Below are 25610 nucleotides of genomic sequence, written 5' to 3'. Positions count from 1 at the left end.
AATTTATAAATAACTCTTTGCTTATCAGATTGCAATAGTACAATTAGTTTCTGCATAGATGGGCGAGTTATATAGTACTTTGGCAGATATTTTTGTCTGAAACTCATAATGGTAGTGTTTTTACACTCAGACATAACATGGAACTCATCTCCAACTTGATTTCCATTACATAGATTGCATAGCCTCTGGCTTCTTTCAAGTCCTCTATATCTACCAATGATCTTTGGGATTCTTGTGTTGTTCACCTGAAATTACAAATGGCCTGTCTATTCTTCTGGTTGTCACACAACAGATATTTTTCCAACTTAAACTCTTGCTTATACTCAACATAAATGTCACATGATGTCATTATTAAGTTCACTTTGCCACTTTTGCAGGAACTGATCTTTCAACCTTTGTTCGACTGTTCGTTTCAACCATTCAATGTTGTTACATTTCTGTGTCAACCATATGTAAGACATACCACAGTCGTCCAATATATTCTTTACCTGCGAAACCCATGGTGACGTATATACACCTGTATTAAACAGGTTAAGCAGACATTCATACATTATACGGCTCAATTTGCTCTCTTTCCCTTCAAGCAACCGGGCCCAATAGCCAATGAGTCTTTTTTTTAACTAGAATACAAATTGGGTACCTCCCCAGCTCTCCATACACCATATTACTACATGTGGTTGTTTTTACTTTTAGGATATACTTAAGGAATTTAAGATGTAATTTTTCTAATATTTCAATGTTTTCGAACCCCCAGACCTCACAAGTGTACAACATGACTGGTGAAACCAACTTGTCAAAAAGATCTAGTGCAACGTTTACTGGTAAATCAAAATTTCTACATTTACAAAGGAGGGAATACATGGCACGTGAGGCCTGCTTATGCAGCTCTTCAATAGCAATCTTAAATGAACCATTATAATTCATAGTGATTCCGAGATATTTAAAGCTATGGACAACCTCTAGATTGTCTCCATTACAGGAAAACTTTAATCTACTGGGGTCAGCCTTTCTGCCTCCAAATACTGTTACCTTTGTTTTTTTCACTGTTGATCTTCAGTTTCCACTTTTCACAGAAGCCACACATGTGGTCAATTGCCTTCTGTAAACCCTCCTTCGTATTTGACATGACGATTGTGTCGTCCGCATACAATAACAACATGAGCTGTAAGTAGTTATCAATCGTTTCATCATTAAAATGTATCGGCTGACAGCCATTGTGTCTGAGGTATTCCTCCAGGTCATTAATAAATAAAGCGAACAGTGAAGGTGATACATTTTCCCCCCGTCTTACTCCTGCTAAACTTACAAAAAACTCTGACTTCATGCCGTTAACAAAGACACATGATTTAACGTTTTTATACATATTCTTTACTACAGCCATAAATTTGCCCTTGATTCCTACCTCTGATAGTTTATACCAAAGAGCATCCCTCCAGACTGTATCAAATGCTTACTATAATCTATAAATGAACAAAATAATCTCTTCTTTTTAAAACAAAATAGATCAACAATATGTTTCAGGACAAAAATATGGTCACTGGTAGAATAATTCTTTCTGAATCCTGCCTGAGTTTCCCTCAGGATAGAACTATCCTCACAGAAAATAACCAGTCTTGTATTTAGTATATTTGTGAACAATTTGCCCAAACAGCTCAAAAGTGTAATCCCTCTATAATTATCACAGTCAACAGTATTGCCTTTCTTCTTGAAAATTGGTACAATCAGACCAAGCGTCCAATCTTCAGGAAAGATACCGGAGTCAAGGATCTTGTTAAACAAGGATACATACAATGGCATGAATATATTTACTGAACTTTTAATATACTCGTTCAGGATTTGATCACTTCCTGCTGCCTTACCATTTTTTAATTTTGAAACAACCTCCCTGATTTCCTGCTCTGTAAAGTTTGCATTTAGAACACTATTGTCATGGGAGTATGCTTCGAAATCAACTTCCGGTATCTGACTCATTTGCACTTCCCAGTCAGATAATCTTTTAAAATTCTCATGAAAATCTTCCAGTGAAATTGGACAATGCTCCTTATTTCTATCAGTACCATTAAGCATCTTCCAGAAAATCTTTGGGTTTTTAGACTTCATACTCAACAATTCCTTGTTCAATTTATTTTTATGCTCCCTCTGGGCTTTGTACATCTCTCTCTTATATTCTTTACTTTTTATCCTTGCATTCTTTATAGTAGCCTCATTTCTGTGTACTTTAAGCATTCTTTTTGCTTTGAGGTATTTTTGCCTTTTTAATCTACATTATTTATCAAACCACACTGCGTTTTTATTTACTTTCTTGCCCTTTCTGTGTCGAGCCACTGTTTTAGGAAATGTGGCTGCTGCGCTACTAATCAAAATACTACAGGCTTCTTTTGTCATTTCATCTACTGATAGGTTTTCTTGGTCAAGCAACAATTTATTCAGCTTATCAAGCTGAATGTGTTTTATATACTCATCTATCTTGTGTGCATCCCATTTACCAATTTGTTGACTTCCACTATTTACAGTATGTTCCATGGGGCCCTCAACCTGATAATGAACCCTTTCCATATTTACCTCCAGGGTCACTTCCACCATACAATGCTTATCAGAAAACAAATTATCAAATTCACCTCTCACCTCTCACCTTGCTCACAATAAATCATGTAATCAATTACACTATCTTCAACTGTAGTTGCTTTCCCAATATGGATGTCATCCCCACATCTGCCATTCAGTATACATAGCTCATGATTTCTGCACAGATCTAAGGTCTCTGTGTACATCAGCTGATTTTCTTTCTAGAGGGATATTAAACATTTCCATCATTCCCACATGACACTCGTTTTCACAAACATCTTCATCTTGGTTCCATTTATCACCCTCATATAAGACAAAGTCATCCCTTTCCTGTGTATGGGCATTCATATCACCACAAATAAGAAAATAATTATTTTCCAATCCAATATCGGCTATTATTTGCGTCAGTTCATTAAACATGCTAACCTTTGAGTATCTAGTTTTGTATGGTGGAATATAGACCGCTAGTATCACAAGATCTTTGTCATAATTGAGTGCATGTTTATTACATTTTAGGCAAACACCTAAGTCACTGTTTATACCTTTTTGCACCCATTTATCTGCAATTTTCATGTTCACGGCTATTATCACCCCCCCAGAGCGCCAGTTTGTTAACTTGTGTCTATTACTAGCAAACATTAAGAAGCCCATTGCTTTAAATGTGTCCAACATCTCGGGTGTATCAGCATCATCAGTTTTCGTTTCATTGAAACAAAGTACATCATAACTTTGGCATTTTTCAATAAAGTCAGGAGTATCCAACTTACTTCGTATACCACAGACATTTAAGGAAAGAATCCGTAGCCCCTGGGGACCTGTCCTCCTCTCCCCAGGGTCAGACGCAGCCTCTTCTGTCTGTACTCCATATCTGTCCTACACGTCTATACCAAAGTCTTTATAATCCACGTCCTCGTATCCAATCAGGAATAGGTCATCTGGGGTGTTAATCGTGACATGTCGGCCATCAGTCTTGCATATAATTCTGCCGTCCCTTAAGAATGTATGTTCACATTTGTCCCTGGCAAGCCAGAAGAGCTTACTTCTCATGCGTGTAAGATCCTCGTTGATGAAGATGTCCTTGTACAGATCATCTTTTTTCAGCTCCGCTTTATTCTTCATCAGGTCCGATTTTTTCCTCCTGCTCACAAATCTGACTATGGCAGGTAGGTGCTTGCCTTGTCTTCTTTGTCCTAAACGGTGCGCGGTGGAGATGTCACTTTCGGTGATATTTGCACCAGCCGCGTTGCTCCTCCGTTTCTCCATCTTTTTCTTCAATCCCGTTGATGCGCACGTTTTCTTTACGACTGTACTGCTCCAGTGCATCTTCCTTGTATCTGCTTTCAAGAATGGTTTTATCATGCTTGTAACAGTCCACCGACGCACTCAGTTGTTTCTGTACCGCTTTGACTATTGCTGGCACTGCTGCTTTAATAGTAATCAGCACAATCTTTGTTAAATCTTCAGTGCCAAAACTAGCCAGGACTGAGTTAGACTCGACTTCGATTGCAGCCATTATGTCTATTCCAGCTGGGCCCAGCTCTGTATAGCCTATTACAGTAATTTAACTATCCCATTACCCTAGGCTATTCTCCCAGTGGGCTGGACTTTGTGTCCTGGAATGTGCCGGACTGCTGGGCTCTGGTGGGCTATAATGGGCTCTGTTAGGTTGTACGGGGCAGTACTATACTATAGCCTAGAAATGTTCATGTAAAACTATTGCCAGTGGACACAAACCCATGTAAAACTATTGCCCGTGGACACAGTGGTTAATCTCAAGTGCAAAGGGGCTACAGGGCTGACAAGAGCCTAGTACAGCCTAATAGAGCCTATTAGAGTCTAGTAAGGCCTAGAACATTCTAGTCTAGCCTATTCCAGCTGGACCCAGCCCTGTATAGCCTATTACAGTCATTTAACTACCCCCATACCCTAGGCTATTCTCCCAGTGGGCTGGACTTTGTGTGCTGGAATGTGCCGGACTGCTGGGCTCACAATATTACACTATTCAGGCTTCAGTTCGATGTGATACACGACGACGATGGCTGTTCGTCATCCAGACTAAAGAAAATAGAACTGGAGCTCTCCGTTAGTTTTTTATACCGTGTGAAAAAACGTGTTTTTCCCTATTCTCGCCTAAAATGCCTGAAAAAGGCCTCCGAGAACCGGAAACGGAATCTGCGTCATGAATCCGGAACCCGGTGAGTGCGATGTAAACAGAAACGAAACTGATGATGAAAAATTCACAGAACAGCGTGATCACAGATTAAACAATGAGAATTCAAAAGAATGCATATGTGCGATCTTTTGAATTGCGGCAATCAATGGATCGATGGATTTGAAAGAACGCATATATGCAATCAATGTGTTAATATTATTATTATTATTATTATTATTATTATTATTAACAGGAAGTGCTGGACATCGCTCGACAACTCCTGGTGGAATTGGGTCAGAACACAGATTCTGAGATCGAGGAATCCAAAGCAAAGCTTGAACAACTGAAAACAGTCCTGGAAATGTAAGAATTATCATCTTATATTCACATATTATGTCTCTTTCAGAATCAAAGTTTCATGTCTTTCAGAATAAAAGCAACTTTTCTCCTTCAGGTACGGCCATTTTTCAGGCATTAATCGTAAAGTGCAGATGACCTACCTTCCACACGGCTGCCCCAAAGCATCCAGCGAAGAAGAAGGTTAAGTCTTTTCCAATGCAGTAAAAGTGTCATCAGTCAGAAATACGTAGTATTGTAAATACATAAATGTGTGTGTGTGTGTGTGTGTGTGTGTGTAGACGTCCAGCGCAGTGACCCGTCTCTGCTGCTGGTATTAAAGTGGGGGGGTGAGCTGACCCCAGCAGGCAGGGTCCAGGCTGAGGAGCTGGGAAGAGCCTTCCGCTGCATGTACCCTGGTGGACAAGGTAGGTACTGCATCTCTCTCTCTCTCTCTCTCTCTCTCTCTCTCTCTCTCTCTCTCTCTCTCTCTCTCTCTCTCTCTCTCTCTCTCTCTCTCTCTCTCTATATATATATATATATATATATATATATATATATATATATATATATATATATGTGTATATATGTATGTATGTTACAGGGAAATTGGCATTCCAGGGAAATTGAAAAAGGAGCGCTCGTTTTCACCCCCCCAGGCAATTCTGTAGAACCAACACTAGAGGGCAATGCAAGCCACACTACGTGCATAGACGTGCATAGACATGAACGTGCATGCGTGTGCACGCACGCACGTACGCATGCACGCGCACGCTCATGCTTTCAATTTGGTTAATTGAAAGCATGATTGTTGAGATCATTTTATTGTGTTCTGGCTTTCAACATTTGTTTTAGTTTATCCACGACACACACACACACACGTGGATAATAACCCATGAAAAGATCTTTTCTCTCCCTATCGGTTTACAACTCGGACGGCGCTGATTCGACTAGCAGACCATCGGCCGGTCGGCGCGGGCACTCGCTCCTGGAGGCGCTCAGGCGCGCCTCCTCAGCCTCAAGCTCTGCTGAGTGTGCGCGCCTCCGTCATGGACAATAACTATTATCACGTGTAGCATATATATATATATATACATTGTGTAACAGGTGACTACGCAGGCTTCCCAGGGTGTGGCCTCCTGCGGCTGCACAGCACCTACCGTCACGACCTGAAGATCTACGCCTCTGATGAAGGACGGGTGCAGATGACCGCTGCTGCCTTCGCCAAGGTCTGCTTTAACTTCCTGTGTGATCCTCCATTCACCTCTCATTAGAAACATCTAGAGCCCAGGTCTCCTTTAACTTCCTGTGTGATCCTCCATTCACCTCTCATTAGAAACATCTAGAGCCCAGGTCTCCTTTAACTTCCTGTGTGATCCTCCATTCACCTCTCATTAGAAACCTCTAGAGCCCAGGTCTCCTTTAACTTCCTGTGTCATCCTCCATTCACTTCTCATCATAAACCTCTAGAGCCCAGGTCTCCTTTAACGTGCGAGTCACGTCATTAAAATACAATGCAACCACGTTTCAATAGGCTCTATGCACAGCAGCCATATTGGGAATGAATTGGGCCCCTTCCTTACTTCCTTCACAGGTGTTACCAATGATACTAATTAAGGCTCCGTTCCATTTAGTGTGGCATAGTGGTTGTCTTACTTTCAAGGACCCCCGTAACTCTGAGAGTGTACAAATGGAACCAAATGGACCCTTACGGGTCCATTTGGTTCCATTTGTACACTCTCAGAGTTACACACCCACCATAAAGGGGTGTTTCTAGTGAGCCAACATGCACGATATCAGCACCCTGACCAGAATGGAACAGAGCCTTCATTAGTATCATTGGTAACACCTGTGAAGGAAGTAAGAAGAGGCCCAATTTCTTTCCAATATGGCTGCTGTGCATAGAGCCTATTCAGCATTCCGTCAGAAATCTGATGAAGTTGACATTGATTTGGACACGACTTTAAACGGCAAAAACCTTCACCAAAAAAACACTTAAAAAAGATGATATTAATAGTATCTTACACCTATGTTATCAATACACACGGTTAGTTTTTTAATGCTTTTAACAACAACAAAATAATGTTTGTGAATCCTTGTCTGAGACGAGGGTGTTTTCTGGCAGAGTGCAAAAAAAAAAAAGGAAACCAGGCCAAAACATTGTATAAATCTTGTTTAATTCATATTTATAAATCCTTTAAGAATATATTTTCACCAAACTGTTTAAATTAGTGTTAATACATATCATTTGAAATGTTTTGGTAGGACATGATCTGTCCCAATTCTCAAGACTGTGTGTGTGTGTGTGTGTGTGTGTGTGTGTGTGTGTGTGTGTGTGTGTGTGTGTTCTTTAGGGTCTTCTGGCTCTGGAAGGGGAGCTGACTCCCATCCTGGTGCAGATGGTGAAGAGCGCCAACATGAACGGTCTGCTGGACAGCGACAGTGACTCTCTGAGCAGCTGTCAACAAAGGGTTAAAACCAGACTGCATGACATCCTGCAGAGAGACAGAGACTTCACTACTGAGGACTATGAGAAGGTATATATATGTCCCCTACTGTCTGTCCTCTGTCCCCTACTACTGTCCTCTGTACCCTACTACATATATATGTCCCCTACTGAGGACTATGAGAAGGTATATGTATGTCCCCTAATGTCCTCTGTCCCCTACTACTGTCCTCTGTCCCCTAATGTCCTCTGTCTGTCCTCTTTCCCCTACAAGGTATATATGTCTCTACTGAGGACTATGAGAATGTATATATATGTCCCCTACTGGCTAATCTCAGCTAATCTCCGACACCGTTGTCTTGATCTCAGTGAAAGTGTGCTCACAGCACACACCCTTCCTGGATGCCAGAGCAGAAACTTTGCCCCAAATGTTTCACATGGGCCTGTTATAGCGCCACCAGGAGGCCGATTTTAGCAAAACACTTTTTTCAGTACTCCTACTCCTGCAGATTTTGTCCAAACATCACGCAAATGGGTATAAGCGTAACAAGCCAACTGTGTGGTAGTTACACCCCTGTAAATCGGTACACAGTATCTCTATAGTCATTAAACCAAACAGATCTTTCAGATTGTTCATATTCCATCCTGATTGGCTTCCAAAGTTTGCAGGATTGCAATAAAATGCCTGAAATAATGAACTCAATGTGCGATTTCTGTGGAACTTTGCACACACATTCTCACTCTCTCAGGCTGAGGAAGAAATGCCACTTGAAAATGTCCAAATCAGCCTCATGGTGGCGCTATAGATGCCTGAACAGACAACGTCACGCTGATAAGAACCAGTATGCGTGCCGTGCACACACCAAATGAACCCCACCGCAATAAGATGCTATGTTAAGAGGAGAGGAGGAAGTTTTATTTATCTTTTAACATCTACATGTGAAAACCTCTAGTTATATGCATTATTAATATTATTATTGTTATTATTATTACAGTTGGCGCCCACCGGGGGCAGGTCTCTGGTCCAGTCCATGCAGATGATCAAGAATCCAGTGAAAACGTGTGACAAGGTTTACTCTCTGATCCACAACCTGACCCTTCAGATCAGACACAAGATGGACGACCCCAACTTATCTGGTATGTGATTGATTGATTGATTGATTGATTGATTGATTTATTGATTGATTGAATATTTTATTAGACATAAAATGAGAAACAGTATCTGGTACAGTCAGACATTAACCCATTGAGGCCTGAAGCCGATTCTACACGTCTCCTAAATCCCAACGGTTTTCTGAAAAACGTATGTTTCTATATCAGTGGTGCTCAATCTTTTTCATGTCAAGGACCCCCAAAATGATATGTATTTGGCCGCGGACCCCCATCAAGATATTTTGTTCCAGGGACCCCCCCAGAAACAAGGATTTGAGTTAAAAATGTTCGCTTTAAAAATATATATATATTCAGAAGATTTGCACACATTTTCACGATTTTTCAAAAATAGCAGATCTACAAGCTCATAGCGCGGCACTCGGTGCCGCGCTATGAGCTTGTAGATCTGCTATTTTTGAATAGCCCAAAGTGTAAAATAATGCTTTCTTAGCTCAAATCTAAAAATGACACAGTTCCAGGTCTTAATTGGTTAAGTCTAAAAGGATAACACAAAGAAGTCCAGGAGATCATTGTGGTCCTTTTGTATTCAATGTATACAATGAACAACGTGCCTAGAATGTTATTATAAATAACAAATGCCAAGTAAGGCTATAAAAAAGCACAGAGGCTTCAGACTTCTCAGCATGTCTACATTGCATACGTATGAAGGTGCATAGGTTTTTCAAAACACAAACTACAAACTATTAATTGAGTGCCAAAAACGGTCCGTACCGTTTTTCATAATCCAAACGAGGTGTGCCAAAAACGGTTATGACCGTTTTTGGAAAAAAATATGAAATATTCACAGCACCAGGAGATATCATTTTTCGAAGATTTAGACTCCAATCCACTTCCTGGTTAACTTATGACTTCAAAAGCCTGTATCTCGGCTCCTGTGTACTTTTCTTTTTTACTATGTATTTTTGACTATTTTCAACTGGCTGCAACTATGGAACGGATTACCGAATGTTTTTAATGTTTTTCCCCGGATTGTACGAGACCCCTGTGTGTGTAATGAGGGGATCACCGTGAGGACGGTGATCACTGAAAATATTTTGTGACTACTTGAAAAAGGTTAAAAAATGGTTAAAAATCCAGGCACCAACTGTACCCTGTTTTGAAAAACCCCTGGCACTCAATGTGTTAACACATTGAGTGCCGAAAACAGTCCGTACCGTTTTTGACCCAATTTTATTTGTATACGTGGGGCCCACGTGGGGCGCTGTAACGAAACTTTGGGATCATCCAAGGAGTTTCTGAGAAGGAGAGATGGATGTGGATCCATGTCAAAAATCCTTCCGGTCGGCCTCGCCAATGTTATCTCCTTGACTAAAAGCTTAATATCTCCATTTCTTTTTAACGTGGTGGAAGTGAGACGTTTTCGATCGGCGATCACTCTGCAATGGAGGATCGCGTTAGAAATATGATTTTTCCAGGCGTTAGTCGGGGACCCTCCGCCGTCGCGCACGCACGCACGCTCTGTTTACATGCACCACCGCGTCGGGGCTTCTACAGCACGAAACATATCAACGTAAGTGGATGGAAGAATAGCAGGCACTGAACGTATAATATTTTAATAAACCTCTGGCACCCGATGTGTTAAAGTGTATAGGCTTCTCTAAACATGCCCACAGTTACCTACAGGCTAATCTCTCAAGAACAGATTCTTCCCTGCGTTGGAATCTGTCGTGAAGGTTCGTCATAACGTGTGCACACTGGCCTACAAGTGGGCGTGCCTTCAGATCAGGAAGCAGGCCGCGCTTTACCCAATCAAATGTAGTGGCCGGGATTCACGTGTCCGTCGATCCTTCCCCCCTCGAAACGAACCGAAACTAATTTAACAATAGCGTCCTCGGAGCAGACAAAACCACGGACAGATATTCACATTTTAACTTACTCTTTCATCATAGAAACAAGTGGGCTTATAACCAAAACCATCCATGTTCTCTGGGAGAAGTGGTGTTAGTGTTCCGTGTAGAAATATTGTTAGTGGGAATGAAAACCTACGTTGTCATTGTCCCAGAGCCAACTGAGATAGTGTCAAACAGCAGAGGTCGCTGTTTTTCCTTTTCAGTTGGCTCTGGGTTCCCAGATTGCCTACAGGCTTACTCAGACTCAACACATCAGTATGTACTCGTATAATCCACAGTGGTCATTGTAACATGTGTAAAATGTATGTTCCTTTTGGAGGTGAGGACGAGACTCCCCAGGCTGAAAAGCCTCTCCACGGGGGGTACTGGATGGTGTTGGGGTATTGAGTCTCCATGGGGGGCAGTGGATGGTGTTGGGGTATTGAGTCTCCATGGGGGGGCAGTGGATGGTGTTGGGGTATTGAGTCTCTCTATGGGGGGCAGTGGATGGTGTTGGGGTATTGAGTCTCTCCATGGGGGGCAGTGGATGGTGTTGGGGTATTGAGTCTCTCCATGGGGGGGCAGTGGATGGTGTTGGGGTATTGAGTCTCTCTATGGGGGGCAGTGGATGGTGTTGGGGTATTGAGTCTCTCCATGGGGGGCAGTGGATGGTGTTGGGGTATTGAGTCTCTCCATGGGGGGCAGTGGATGGTGTTGGGGTATTGAGTCTCTCTATGGGGGGGTACTGGATGGTGTTGGGGTATTGAGTCTCTCTATGGGGGGCAGTGGATGGTGTTGGGGTATTGAGTCTCTCTATGGGGGGCAGTGGATGGTGTTGGGGTATTGAGTCTCTCTATGGGGGGCAGTGGATGGTGTTGGGGTATTGAGTCTCTCTATGGGGGGGCAGTGGATGGTGTTGGGGTATTGAGTCTCTCTATGGGGGGCAGTGGATGGTGTTGGGGTATTGAGTCTCTCTATGGGGGGCAGTGGATGGTGTTGGGGTATTGAGTCTCTCTATGGGGGGCAGTGGATGGTGTTGGGGTATTGAGTCTCTCTATGGGGGGCAGTGGATGGTGTTGGGGTATTGAGTCTCTCTATGGGGGGCAGTGGATGGTGTTGGGGTATTGAGTCTCTCTATGGGGGGCAGTGGATGGTGTTGGGGTATTGAGTCTCTCTATGGGGGGGTACTGGATGGTGTTGGGGTATTGAGTCTCTCCATGGGGGGCAGTGGATGGTGTTGGGGTATTGAGTCTCTCTATGGGGGGCAGTGGATGGTGTTGGGGTATTGAGTCTCTCCATGGGGGGGCAGTGGATGGTGTTGGGGTATTGAGTCTCTATGGGGGGCAGTGGATGGTGTTGGGGTATTGAGTCTCTCCATGAGGGGCAGTGGATGGTGTTGGGGTATTGAGTCTCTCTATGGGGGGCAGTGGATGGTGTTGGGGTATTGAGTCTCTCCATGAGGGGGCAGTGGATGGTGTTGGGGTATTGAGTCTCTCTATGGGGGGCAGTGGATGGTGTTGGGGTATTGAGTCTCTCCATGGGGGGCAGTGGATGGTGTTGGGGTATTGAGTCTCTCTATGGGGGGCAGTGGATGGTGTTGGGGTATTGAGTCTCTATGGGGGGGCAGTGGATGGTGTTGGGGTATTGAGTCTCTCTATGGGGGGCAGTGGATGGTGTTGGGGTATTGAGTCTCTCCATGGGGGGCAGTGGATGGTGTTGGGGTATTGAGTCTCTCCATGGGGGGCAGTGGATGGTGTTGGGGTATTGAGTCTCTCCATGGGGGGCAGTGGATGGTGTTGGGGTATTGAGTCTCTCTATGGGGGGCAGTGGATGGTGTTGGGGTATTGAGTCTCTCTATGGGGGGGCAGTGGATGGTGTTGGGGTATTGAGTCTCTCTATGGGGGGCAGTGGATGGTGTTGGGGTATTGAGTCTCTCTATGGGGGGCAGTGGATGGTGTTGGGGTATTGAGTCTCTCTATGGGGGGCAGTGGATGGTGTTGGGGTATTGAGTCTCTCTATGGGGGGCAGTGGATGGTGTTGGGGTATTGAGTCTCTCTATGGGGGGGTACTGGATGGTGTTGGGGTATTGAGTCTCTCCATGGGGGGCAGTGGATGGTGTTGGGGTATTGAGTCTCTCTATGGGGGGCAGTGGATGGTGTTGGGGTATTGAGTCTCTCCATGGGGGGGCAGTGGATGGTGTTGGGGTATTGAGTCTCTATGGGGGGCAGTGGATGGTGTTGGGGTATTGAGTCTCTCCATGAGGGGCAGTGGATGGTGTTGGGGTATTGAGTCTCTCTATGGGGGGCAGTGGATGGTGTTGGGGTATTGAGTCTCTCCATGAGGGGCAGTGGATGGTGTTGGGGTATTGAGTCTCTCTATGGGGGGCAGTGGATGGTGTTGGGGTATTGAGTCTCTCCATGGGGGGCAGTGGATGGTGTTGGGGTATTGAGTCTCTCCATGGGGGGCAGTGGATGGTGTTGGGGTATTGAGTCTCTCTATGGGGGGCAGTGGATGGTGTTGGGGTATTGAGTCTCTCTATGGGGGGGCAGTGGATGGTGTTGGGGTATTGAGTCTCTCTATGGGGGGCAGTGGATGGTGTTGGGGTATTGAGTCTCTCCATGGGGGGCAGTGGATGGTGTTGGGGTATTGAGTCTCTCTATGGGGGGCAGTGGATGGTGTTGGGGTATTGAGTCTCTCTATGGGGGGGCAGTGGATGGTGTTGGGGTATTGAGTCTCTCTATGGGGGGCAGTGGATGGTGTTGGGGTATTGAGTCTCTCTATGGGGGGCAGTGGATGGTGTTGGGGTATTGAGTCTCTCCATGGGGGGCAGTGGATGGTGTTGGGGTATTGAGTCTCTCTATGGGGGGCAGTGGATGGTGTTGGGGTATTGAGTCTCTCTATGGGGGGGCAGTGGATGGTGTTGGGGTATTGAGTCTCTCTATGGGGGGCAGTGGATGGTGTTGGGGTATTGAGTCTCTCTATGGGGGGCAGTGGATGGTGTTGGGGTATTGAGTCTCTCTATGGGGGGCAGTGGATGGTGTTGGGGTATTGAGTCTCTCTATGGGGGGGTACTGGATGGTGTTGGGGTATTGAGTCTCTCCGTGGGGGCAGTGGATGGTGTTGGGGTATTGAGTCTCTCTATGGGGGGCAGTGGATGGTGTTGGGGTATTGAGTCTCTCTATGGGGGGGCAGTGGATGGTGTTGGGGTATTGAGTCTCTCTATGGGGGGGCAGTGGATGGTGTTGGGGTATTGAGTCTCTCCATGGGGGGCAGTGGATGGTGTTGGGGTATTGAGTCTCTCTATGGGGGGGCAGTGGATGGTGTTGGGGTATTGAGTCTCTCCATGGGGGGGCAGTGGATGGTGTTGGGGTATTGAGTCTCTCCATGGGGGGGCAGTGGATGGTGTTGGGGTATTGAGTCTCTCCATGGGGGGCAGTGGATGGTGTTGGGGTATTGAGTCTCTCCATGGGGGGGCAGTGGATGGTGTTGGGGTATTGAGTCTCTCTATGGGGGGCAGTGGATGGTGTTGGGGTATTGAGTCTCTCCATGGGGGGGCAGTGGATGGTGTTGGGGTATTGAGTCTCTCTATGGGGGGCAGTGGATGGTGTTGGGGTATTGAGTCTCCATGGGGGGGCAGTGGATGGTGTTGGGGTATTGAGTCTCTCCATGGGGGGCAGTGGATGGTGTTGGGGTATTGAGTCTCTCCATGGGGGGGCAGTGGATGGTGTTGGGGTATTGAGTGGAACAGGGACGTGCACAGATAGACTCTTGGTGGCGCTAGAGCCCTTTTGAAAAAAAGAAAAAAAAAGTGTTTTGTTTTTTTCAGTTTACAGCAGGGGTCTTCAACAGGGGGTCCGGGACCCCTAGGGGGTCCTCAGAGTTACTACAGGGGGTCCGCCAATTCTTTATGTGATATGATTTTTCTTTTTACCATAACCACTCCAAACCTCAACAAAAAAAAAGTACAATTTACTTGAGCACCTGCCCATCAAAATGTCTGTGCACGCCACTGGAGTGGAAGAGAGATCTTCTTGATGATGGGGAATTTGCTCAATACATCCATCTCGAAACCTGACTTGAGATAGTCCGCTATTTCTCTGTCCGCCGACACAGCATGACTTTGTTCTGCAGAAGAGAATAAATCACCCTTGTCTTTTCCGCTGACAGGTGCAGGCCAGATGTCATACGAGAGAGGTTAACCTTTAACCCCAGGGTTCTAGCTATTGAGGGCCTTGGGTGTTGGCAGGATAGATCTGTGGAAGCAGTTGTGTTCAGTTGTTGACAAAAGAGGGGACACCCGGACGGTTGGCGTAGCCGTCTGGCCACCTCGGCTGGTAATCAAGCCTGACAGCGCGTCGCGGGTTCGACTCCCGATCCCAACGACCTTTTCTGCGCGTCACCCCTCTATCTCTCTCCCCATTTCACGTGGGGTTAGTTAGAAAGGTCACAGCCTTTCAGACATCCAGCTGTACCACAGTGAGAATGTATGGTGTATATAAGTGATGTATGTCATTATGATATTATTATTTTAACACATCGGGTGCCAGCATTTTTTCATAACAACTTACGTTGGGTGCCAGCATTCTCCCCATTGACTGCGCTTTGCTGTTTAAAGCTTTAGACTCCACGACCAGCAAATCCACGTAAAAAAAAGCATCCATTCATGTTGAGTGATGACCCTGGCTACAGCCTGGAACCATAACATTTCACTCGCACGTTACAACGGGGGGGGGGTCGCGCATGGTTTTCACCACCGGAAACGGATTCGGAGATATAGGCGTTTTAAAGAAGGAAATAGACAGGAAGCGGATGGAAGCCATGTTTTTGTTTCCGGTGATCTATCTGGCCCTTCCTTCTCAAGATCACAATGGGTACTCCCAGAGCTGCTCTAGCCCCGCCCGCGCGGAGAAAAACGAAAAAAACAAAAAGACTGAAATCACGGTTCAGACCGTGAACGGCACCAGAGCGCTACTATGTAAACACACGGTTCAGACCGTGATCGGCACCCGATGTGTTAATACTGTATGGTTTGTGTTCCCACAGAGACTCTGGAGCTGATGTTATTAATGTGTGATGTATATAAATCAATCAATCAATCAATCAATCAACTTTATTTAGCAGACACAAGGTCCAATAAAAACAAGACACATAAAAACATTGTGAACACAGTACAAATTCATAACATCAGCTATAAATAAGGCAATCGTACCAGTGTTTCCAGAAAGGAGACTGGTATCGAGTAACACTGTGGCAGGGATTAACCAGTAATCCAATAATAGAGTTCTGAGACTCATTCAGACGACACATAAATTTATACATTAAATTTCTCCGAAGAGCTTGAAAAGTGCTAATACCCAGGTTGCAAAACAGCTCACTAGCACTGCTCCACCTAGGTTTTTTCAACAATAGACGCAAGCAGTCATTATAGGCAACCTGAAGTTTATACAAGCTAGCCTGTTTAAACTTAATCCATAGAGGGGCAGTATACAAGGGAGTACAGTAAGCTCTAAATAGGTTAGCCTTTACCTCAACAGAACAGAAATTAAATTTCCTCCCCAGCATATTAGCTTGAGCATAAAGTGTTCGACGCTGCCTATACAGATCATCATCATCCGTCAACTGGTCTGTTATGACATGTCCCAAATACTTAGCTTTACTACACACAGGTAGCACTTGCCCAGCAAGGTAGAAGTTTGGAAAGGAAAGGTTTTTGTCTTCACTTGTCCTGCATGTCATGACCACACTCTTTTTTTGCATTGTATTTCACATCAAACGTTACACCATACTCTGTACAAATGTTAAGCAGCTGTTGGAACCCAGCTCTGCTGGGAGAAAGTATAACCAGGTCATCCGCATACATAAGGTGGTTAATTAGGGTGTCCCCAATCTTGCAGCCTGTATTACAGTAATTTAACTGGACAGAGAGATCGTTCATATATAAATTGAACAGGGCTGGAGAGAGTAACCCCCCTTGCCGTACCCCATTACTGACAGAAAAGGGAGCCGATACCCCACTACCCCATCTGACCTGCATGCTCTGGTTAGCATACCAGTATGCCAAGATGCGTGTAATGCTATCAGGCACTCCCCTTTCTTTCAGCTTTAAAAACTGTTTCTGGTGGTTGACCCGGTCAAAAGCACGTGACGCATCAACCAGACCAACTAAGACAGTTGAATTCTGGCTTCTATATTTTTCAATGACTTCTTTCAGTGCATATATACATAGATCAGTACCATGCTTTGCCTTAAATCCATACTGATTGTCTGTAGTATTAAAAAAAGAAGAGAGTCGATCTAATAGGACTCTTTCCAGGACCTTGGACATTACACTAGCAAGAGCTATAGGTGTGTAATTGTCCAAGCTCCCCACCTTGCCAGCTTTGTCTTTTATCACGGGCACCAGGGTGACAGACAACATGGAATTTGGCAGTTCCCCGTGTGTCATAAGCCCAGTAAGGCAGATAGCCAGAAGGACCGCAACCTTAGGACTGGCGTGTTTAAGGTGCTCAGCAGTGATATTATCAGAGCCACTAGCTTTATTATCTTTTAACTGTTCTATAGCTTTGCGAACCTCATTAGCTGAGAAACCAATGGCAGAACTACTATTAATGTTGTCCAATTCATATGGGTCACTTTTGACACAATTAAATGCCTGAGAGTAGTGTTCCCTCCAGAGCTCTGCTATATTATTCTCCCCAGAGACACCCTCCATGTTGCAAGGTAAGTTAGCATTATTTCTGTTCAGAGCTCTCACCTCTTTCCAAAACCCATTTACATTATGGCCAAGTAGCTTGTCAGCCATAGAATCTGCTCTCATTTTAGCCTCGTGCCTACTGATATGGCGCACAGCTGATTTAAAAAGAGTATTGGTATTCTTTTTATGGTCCAGCACTGGTCCCTGTCTGGGGCAACCAGCCAGGACCCACGCCTTATGGGCCTGCTTAGCTTCTGCGTGATGGGCTGCCACATACTTGTTCCACCCCGGCTTTACTTTTTTGGTACTATTCTTTTGCAGATAAAGAGGTCTGCTGGCCTCACACATAGCCGCCACAATACAGTCATAGAGAGCACAGAGGTCCTTGCTATGATTATTTACTTTACAGTTTACATCGGCACATAAAATTGCATCATAGGGCAACAATACATCACTGAACAGTTAATTAGTTCTCCCAAAATAAGTCAGTACATCACTTTTTGAGAGTTTCTCTAGAATAAAAGAATTAATAAAAGCTAATCTGTTCAGGTATTCATCCTCATTCTGTTGACTTTCATAAGGTATATAAACATTAAGTATAGTGACCACTTTGTTGTTTACCCTACACTCCACAGCTATACACCAATCTGTGTCAAGTCTAATGACTTTAATCATAGAGTCAAGCTTTTTGTGCCATAAAATGGCCACCCCTCCAGGGATCCTTCCCCTCACTATACCCAAGGTGAGGTCAGTTGTTGACTCCCCCACACCATGAAACTCGTCATTAAAACAGTTCAACTGTCCCAAGTCCTGTTTAGGTAGGAACGTTTCCTGCAGGCACAAAATGTCACAGCATTGCAACAGTTTATCCACTTGTGCGCGTCTGGCAACGTCTCCTGCACTGTTACCAAGGCGCAGCCCCCGACAGTTAAAAAAACCAACACGCATAGCAGACTAGGCGTATTGATCGTCCGTAAGCCCATTCTGCACATTATTACTTGCTTGCACGTTGATCTTCACTGCAGCCCCGTCAGTCCCAGCCTTGCGCGGTTCATGATACCGTCGAATGAACGCTCCTTCAGGCCATAGCTCAGGGGCGTACATCTCCCCAACCTCTTTACATTCCGCAGTCACTTTGAAAGATCCAAATCTGCTATGAGCACTGACAATCTTGTGACATGTAACCTCACGATTGAGCTTGCCTTTAAGATACACAGAAAGGGTGTCAGCATCCAACTCAGGACAGAACTTGGTAGCAAACACATTCACGAGTTTGGTCTGCACCGTTTTAATGCTACTCACAGCACTGGTGCCGACGACGGGAGCAACACCTGGCCTCCTTGCCCGTCCATTGGTGTTGCCAGCGGTTCGCGACCCCCTTAGAGCAGAGGCAAGCCCCGACCCCTGCTGGGGCCGGCCCTTTTTCACAACCAGGCTGAAGGATGGGATTTCAGGATCGATAGACCTTTTCACGGTCCCCGAGGCCGTCACCACCTCTCCGCCGGACTGCGTGATGATGCCGCTCTCACCGCAGCCTGGTTCGCCGCACTCATCCCTGGAGTGGTCGCTGTTGTCCTCGAACCATTCGTCTCCGGTTCCGTCGCACTCGTCCCAAGCGTTATGCCACAGCTGGATACCTCGCTCCGCGACTGCAGCGTAGCAGGCTCCAGCCCCGGGTCATCAAGACCCGCAGCTCGCTCAGCAGGACGTTGCTTTAATGCTGCCACCCGGTCATTCATATGCTCACATACCTCTGTCTGCAGCTGGGTGACACGTTTCAGGGAACACACTTCTGCATATAGTTGCTCCATTCTTCGTAGCAGACAAGTTGTGTCAATGCTGGTAAACGACACCGGCGGTAAATCTTCCAGATAATGTGATACAAATCTAGGTATTTTCTCCCCAGATTCGTTCAACACTTTGAGACACAATTTGATGTTATTCACGTCTTTATGCAGCCCTTTGTGGGCTATGTTCCTCTGCGTGGTAGCAGGGCACAACTCAAACAATACTTTCTTAGACGCCTCAATCCCCTCGGTGTCGAACGTATTAGTAGCCAGCAGTACGATTTCATCTTGGCTTAAAGTTTTGATCTTTGTAGAGAGAAAGTGTAGTAACTCATCCTCCACAATGATTTTGTCGTCATTTGTTTTGTAGACTTCAGGTTTAAGCCGTGAACGTTTGAAAGTCGGAGCAGGCGTGCTGCGATCCGCTCCTTCCGCCATCTTGGAAGGATGTATGATGTGTATTCATATAAAGTGTAAATGTATGGAGTATATACATTATGTATATATAGTTATTATGATATTATTATTTGAATGTACTGTATGTGTGTGTTCCCAGACATCCAGCTGTACCACAGTGAGACTCTGGAGCTGATGCTGAGGCGATGGTCCAAGCTGGAGAAAGACTTTAAGATGAAGAACGGCCGTTACAACATCAGTAAGGTCCCAGACATCTACGACTGCATCAAGTACGACGTCCAGCACAACAGCTCCCTGCAGCTGGACAACACCATGGAGATCTACCGTCTGTCTAAAGCCCTGGCCGACATCGTCATACCACAGGTATGTCAATGACCACACCACCATGGACATCTACCGCCTGTCTACCACAGCCATGTGTACAGATGTGACATTCCAACGTTTCAAAGAGACATTGGCACATCAGTAGAACATCAGTAGATGGTCGTCCATAAAGTCTTGTCTCCGAGAAAGTGTGGCATTTGCCAGGTGTGAATTGGCATACTTTCACACCTGTTCTAACAGTTGGCTACATGCTAGTTATACTGCTTAATGAAATCTAGGGTTAGGGTTAGTATAATCTCTCTGTTATGTGTATAATAGTGTTTTCTTTATGGTATCTCTCATGTTATGTGTATAATAGTGTTTTCTTTATGGTATCTCTCAATCTCTCATGTTATGTGTATAATTGTTTCCATAAGGAGTATGGTATCTCTCATGTTATGTGTATAACTTCTTTCCATAAGGAGTATGGTATCTCTCATGTTATGTGTATAATTGTTTCCATAAGGAGTATGGTATCTCTCATGTTATGTGTATAATTGTTTCCATAAGGAGTATGGTATCTCTCATGTTATGTGTATAATTGTTTCCATAAGGAGTATGGTATCTCTCATGTTATGTGTATAATTGTTTCCATAAGGAGTATGGTATCTCTCATGTTATGTGTATAATTGTTTCCATAAGGAGTATGGAATCTCTCATGTTATGTGTATAATTGTTTCCATAAGGAGTATGGAATCTCTCATGTTATGTGTATAATTGTTTCCATAAGGAGTATGGTATCTCTCATGTTATGTGTATAATTGTTTCCATAAGGAGTATGGTATCTCTCATGTTATGTGTATAATTGTTTCCATAAGGAGTATGGTATCTCTCATGTTATGTGTATAATTGTTTCCATAAGGAGTATGGTATCTCTCATGTTATGTGTATAATTGTTTCCATAAGGAGTATGGTATCTCTCAGGCTGAGAAGCTGGACATCGCTAAAGGCTACTGCACGCCTCTGATCCGTAAGATCCGCTCTGACCTCCAGAGAACACAAGACGATGACACCGTCAACAAACTGCACCCTCTGTAAGACCCTAATGTACACATTTATACCTTTAATTAACCCTCTGTAAGACCCTAATGTACACATTTATACCTTTAATTAACCCTCTGTAAGACCCTAATGTACACATTTATACCTTTAATTAACCCTCTGTAAGACCCTAATGTACACATTTATACCTTTAATTAACCCTCTGTAAGACCCTAATGTACACATTTATACCTTTAATTAACCCTCTGTAAGACCCTAATGTACACATTTATACCTTTAATTAACCCTCTGTAAGACCCTAATGTACACATTTATACCTTTAATTAACCCTCTGTAAGACCCTAATGTACACATTTATACCTTTAATTAACCCTCTGTAAGACCCTAATGTACACATTTATACCTTTAATTAACCCTCTGTAAGACCCTAATGTACACATTTATACCTTTAATTAACCCTCTGTAAGACCCTAATGTACACATTTATACCTTTAATTAACCCTCTGTAAGACCCTAATGTACACATTTATACCTTTAATTAACCCTCTGTAAGACCCTAATGTACACATTTATACCTTTAATTAACCCTCTGTAAGACCCTAATGTACACATGTATACCTTTAATTAACCCTCTGTAAGACCCTAATGTACACATTTATACCTTTAATTAACCCTCTGTAAGACCCTAATGTACACATTTATACCTTTAATTAACCCTCTGTAAGACCCTAATGTACACATTTATACCTTTAATGAACCCTCTGTAAGACCCTAATGTACACATTTATACCTTTAATGAACCCTCTGTAAGACCCTAATGTACACATTTATACCTTTAATTAACCCTCTGTAAGACCCTAATGTACACATTTATACCTTTAATTAACCCTCTGTAAGACCCTAATGTACACATTTATACCTTTAATTAACCCTCTGTAAGACCCTAATGTACACATTTATACCTTTAATTAACCCTCTGTAAGACCCTAATGTATGGTTAGTAATATAAGTATGTAATGTCTCCTCAGATACTCCCGAGGTGTGATGTCACCAGAGCGCCACGTGAGGACCAGGTTGTACTTCACCAGTGAGAGTCACGTTCACTCTCTGCTGTCCACCCTGCGCTATGGAGTCCTCTGTGATGTAAGGGTTAACTCTAATGCTGTGCTATGGAGTCCTCTGTGATGTAAGGGTTAACTCTAATGCTGTGCTATGGAGTCCTCTGTGATGTAAGGGTTAACTCTAATGCTGTGCTATTGAGTCCTCTGTGATGTAAGGGTTAACTAATGCTGTGCTATGGAGTCCTCTGTGATGTAAGGGTTAACTCTAATGCTGTGCTATGGAGTCCTCTGTGATGTAAGGGTTAACTCTAATGCTGTGCTATGGAGTCCTCTGTGATGTAAGGGTTAACTAATGCTGTGCTATGGAGTCCTCTGTGATGTAAGGGTTAACTCTAATGCTGTGCTATGGAGTCCTCTGTGATGTAAGGGTTAACTCTAATGCTGTGCTATGGAGTCCTCTGTGATGTAAGGGTTAACTAATGCTGTGCTATGGAGTCCTCTGTGATGTAAGGGTTAACTAATGCTAAGTTAATAAATGTTCCAACTGAAATGATTGTTTGTTTCCCTTTGACAGGAGACCAAGGATGAGCAGTGGAACAGAGCCATGGAATACCTCAAAGTGGTCAGCGAGCTCAACTACATGACACAGATTGTAATCATGCTTTATGAAGACCCCAACAAGGTACTAATGCTGCTGTTTATTGTATTTATGCTTTATGAAGACCCCAACAAGGTACTAATGCTGCTGTTTATTGTATTTATGCTATATGAAGACCCCAACAAGGTACTAATGCTGCTGTTTATTGTATTTATGCTTTATGAAGACCCCAACAAGGTACTAATGCTGCTGTTTATTGTATTTATGCTTTATGAAGACCCCAACAAGGTACTAATGCTGCTGTTTATTGTATTTATGCTATATGAAGACCCCAACAAGGTACCAATGCTGCTGGTCCATTAGTGTGTGATAGTGATGCGTGGGTTGACCCGTGGTAACGGGTCAACCCACGCATCACTATCACACACACACGTAAAAAAAAAAAAAATCACATGCTCTTGTTTTGTCTTTATTCCTAATAAGAATAATAACAATAAAACAGTTTGAATACACTTGGGGTGTATACTTGAAGATTATTTTCTAACCTTGATTTTACAGAATTATAGGTACGACCCGCGGAGCCTAGATTTATATATGGGTCCGCGGGGCGGGTTGAGGCGGGTTGGGTTCCGTGGCGGGGCGGGGCGGGTCATGAAAACCCGCGCATCACTAGTGTGTGACAGTAGAGTTAACTGATGGTAGGTATTTGGCTACATGTAGGACTGATGGTAGGTGTTTGGCTACATGTAGGACTGATGGTAGGTGTTTGGCTACATGTAGGACCGATGGTAGGTATTTGGCTACATGTAGGACTGATGGTAGGTGTTTGGCTACATGTAGGACGGATGGTAGGTGTTTGGCTGCATGTAGGACTGATGGTAGGTGTTTGGCTGCATGTAGGACTGATGGAAGGTGTTTGGCTACATGTAGGACTGATGGTAGGTGTTTGGCTGCATGTAGGACTGATGGTAGGTGTTTGGCTACATGTAGGACCGATGGTAGGTGTTTGGCTACATGTAGGACTGATGGTAGGTGTTTGGCTACATGTAGGACCGATGGTAGGTGTTTGGCTACATGTAGGACTGATGGTAGGTGTTTGGCTACACGTAGGACTGATGGAAGGTGTTTGGCTACACGTAGGACCGATGGTAGGTGTTTGGCTACACATAGGACCGATGGTAGGTGTTTGGCTACATGTAGGACTGATGGTAGGTGTTTGGCTACATGTAGGACTGATGGAAGGTGTTTGGCTACATGTAGGACTGATGGTAGGTGTTTGGCTACACGTAGGACCGATGGTAGGTGTTTGGCTACATGTAGGACTGATGGTAGGTGTTTGGCTACATGTAGGACTGATGGAAGGTGTTTGGCTACATGTAGGACTGATGGAAGGTGTTTGGCTACATGTAGGACCGATGGTAGGTGTTTGGCTACACGTAGGACCGATGGTAGGTGTTTGGCTACATGTAGGACTGATGGTAGGTGTTTGGCTACATGTAGGACTGATGGAAGGTGTTTGGCTACATGTAGGACTGATGGTAGGTGTTTGGCTACATGTAGGACTGATGGAAGGTGTTTGGCTACATGTAGGACTGATGGTAGGTGTTTGGCTACATGTAGGACTGATGGTAGGTGTTTGGCTACATGTAGGACTGATGGAAGGTGTTTTTTAGGACCCCAGCTCAGAGGAGAGGTTTCACGTGGAAATGCACTTCAGTCCGGGAGCCAAGGGCTGTGAGGAGGACAAGAACCTGCCTTCAGGATTTGGATACAGACCTGCTTCTAGAGAGGTAATTATACCTTTATTACCTATATTAATCCTAGATTAATATTGCCTAGTGGGCAGGCGGGTCAACGGGTGGGTGGGTGGGTTGAAGGGGCACCGTTGCTCTGATCCGCACCAAACTTGACACCAACACTGGTCAGGGTTCTGCCCTCAGAATAGACACAATCTGGGAACCTATCGTCAAATAAAAAGGAAAAACAGCACCCCCAGCGTTTTTCACTTTAGCATTTGACTCTGGGGGGGGGGGGGGATTATCTAGACCTATGCTGACTGGAAACCGGGGTTTGGACATGCCCTCAGCCCTCCACTTCCGGTGGTGCGCCTATGTTTTCATTCCCACTAACAATATTTCTCCACGGAACACTAACACCATTTCTCCCAGAGAACATGGATGGTTTTGGTTATAAGCCCACTTGTTTCTATGATGAAAGAGCAAGTTAAAATGTTACTAACATTCCGTGGTTTTGTCTGCTCCGAGGACGCTATTGTTAAATGAGTTTCGGTTTGTTTCCAGTGGGAAGTGAGCGCACAGATGTAAATCCCGCCCACTACATTTGATTGGGTAAAGCGTGGCCTGCTTCCTGATCTGAAGGCACGCCCACTTGTAAGCTAACGCGCACACGTTCTGAACGGGGCTCCCGTTCTTGACATAGACACACCAGGGACCACATGTGGCACCCAGGGGCCCCTGGCTGCCACAGGCGCACCATTGCTCCGCCCCCTCTGTGTTCCTATTGGCTGGGGTTTAAACAGCCATAACGGCAATTCCCAGCATGTTAAACACCCCAAACTTGGTTGGTGCTCTTAGACGGCCAATAGGGACAGGCTGTAATTGCTTAAGCCCCGCCCCCTCTGTGTCTCTATTGGCTGGGCTTTAAACATCCGTAACTCCAGTTCCCAGCATGCTAAATATAAATAAAGCATAAAGCATGCTTGATATATGTGAATGATATGGCTTCAGCTTGCGACTGCAAACTGTTCCTGTTCGCAGATGACTCGGCTCTGCTGGTCTCGGACAGGGACAGGCTGCAGGTTGAGAAAACTCTCAGCACTGAACTCAACAAGATCTGCATCTGGCTCTCCGACAACAAACTCTCATTACACCTGGGTAAAACTGAATCCATCCTCTTTGGGTCCAACCCTAACCTTAGAAAGGCTGAGAGTTTCACGCTCAAAGTGGGTGAAAATGTTATCACAAGAAAGGAGGAAATTACCTACCTGGGTTCCATCTTGGAGGCAAACCTCTCAGGTGACAAAAACGCTGAAAAGACGATCAAAAAGGTCCACAAAATAACACGGAGGATGTGGAGGCTTGTTCGTAAAGTCAGTAAGAATACTCTGAAGATTCTTGTAGGGGCCCTCATACAAGGTCATTATGATTATGCATGCACTTCATGGTAT

At 44.5% G+C, this 25610-nt stretch overlaps 1 protein-coding gene across 2 annotated transcripts in view; it reads left to right on the top strand.

Annotated features, from left to right (window-relative positions):
• LOC311038112 (inositol hexakisphosphate and diphosphoinositol-pentakisphosphate kinase 2-like) overlaps positions 1-25610 on the top strand; it is a 61630-nt gene that overhangs the window by 19978 nt on the left and 16042 nt on the right. For both annotated transcript variants that reach the window (XM_084047454.1, XM_084047455.1), the window contains exons 12-22: positions 4971-5080; positions 5172-5257; positions 5356-5481; positions 6161-6282; positions 7408-7590; positions 8495-8636; positions 19539-19762; positions 20669-20796; positions 21793-21907; positions 22400-22507; positions 24097-24213. In XM_084047454.1, the coding sequence (XP_083903580.1) occupies positions 4971-5080; positions 5172-5257; positions 5356-5481; positions 6161-6282; positions 7408-7590; positions 8495-8636; positions 19539-19762; positions 20669-20796; positions 21793-21907; positions 22400-22507; positions 24097-24213 (1461 nt within the window). The remainder of the gene's footprint in view (positions 1-4970; positions 5081-5171; positions 5258-5355; positions 5482-6160; positions 6283-7407; positions 7591-8494; positions 8637-19538; positions 19763-20668; positions 20797-21792; positions 21908-22399; positions 22508-24096; positions 24214-25610) is intronic.

The sequence above is a fragment of the Gymnoscopelus microlampas genome (assembly GCF_963454915.1).
Source record: "Gymnoscopelus microlampas genome assembly, chromosome: 21".
NCBI lineage: Eukaryota > Metazoa > Chordata > Actinopteri > Myctophiformes > Myctophidae > Gymnoscopelus > Gymnoscopelus microlampas.
Note: the sequence above shows the minus strand (reverse complement) of the source record. Positions and strands in the feature narration are given on the sequence as shown.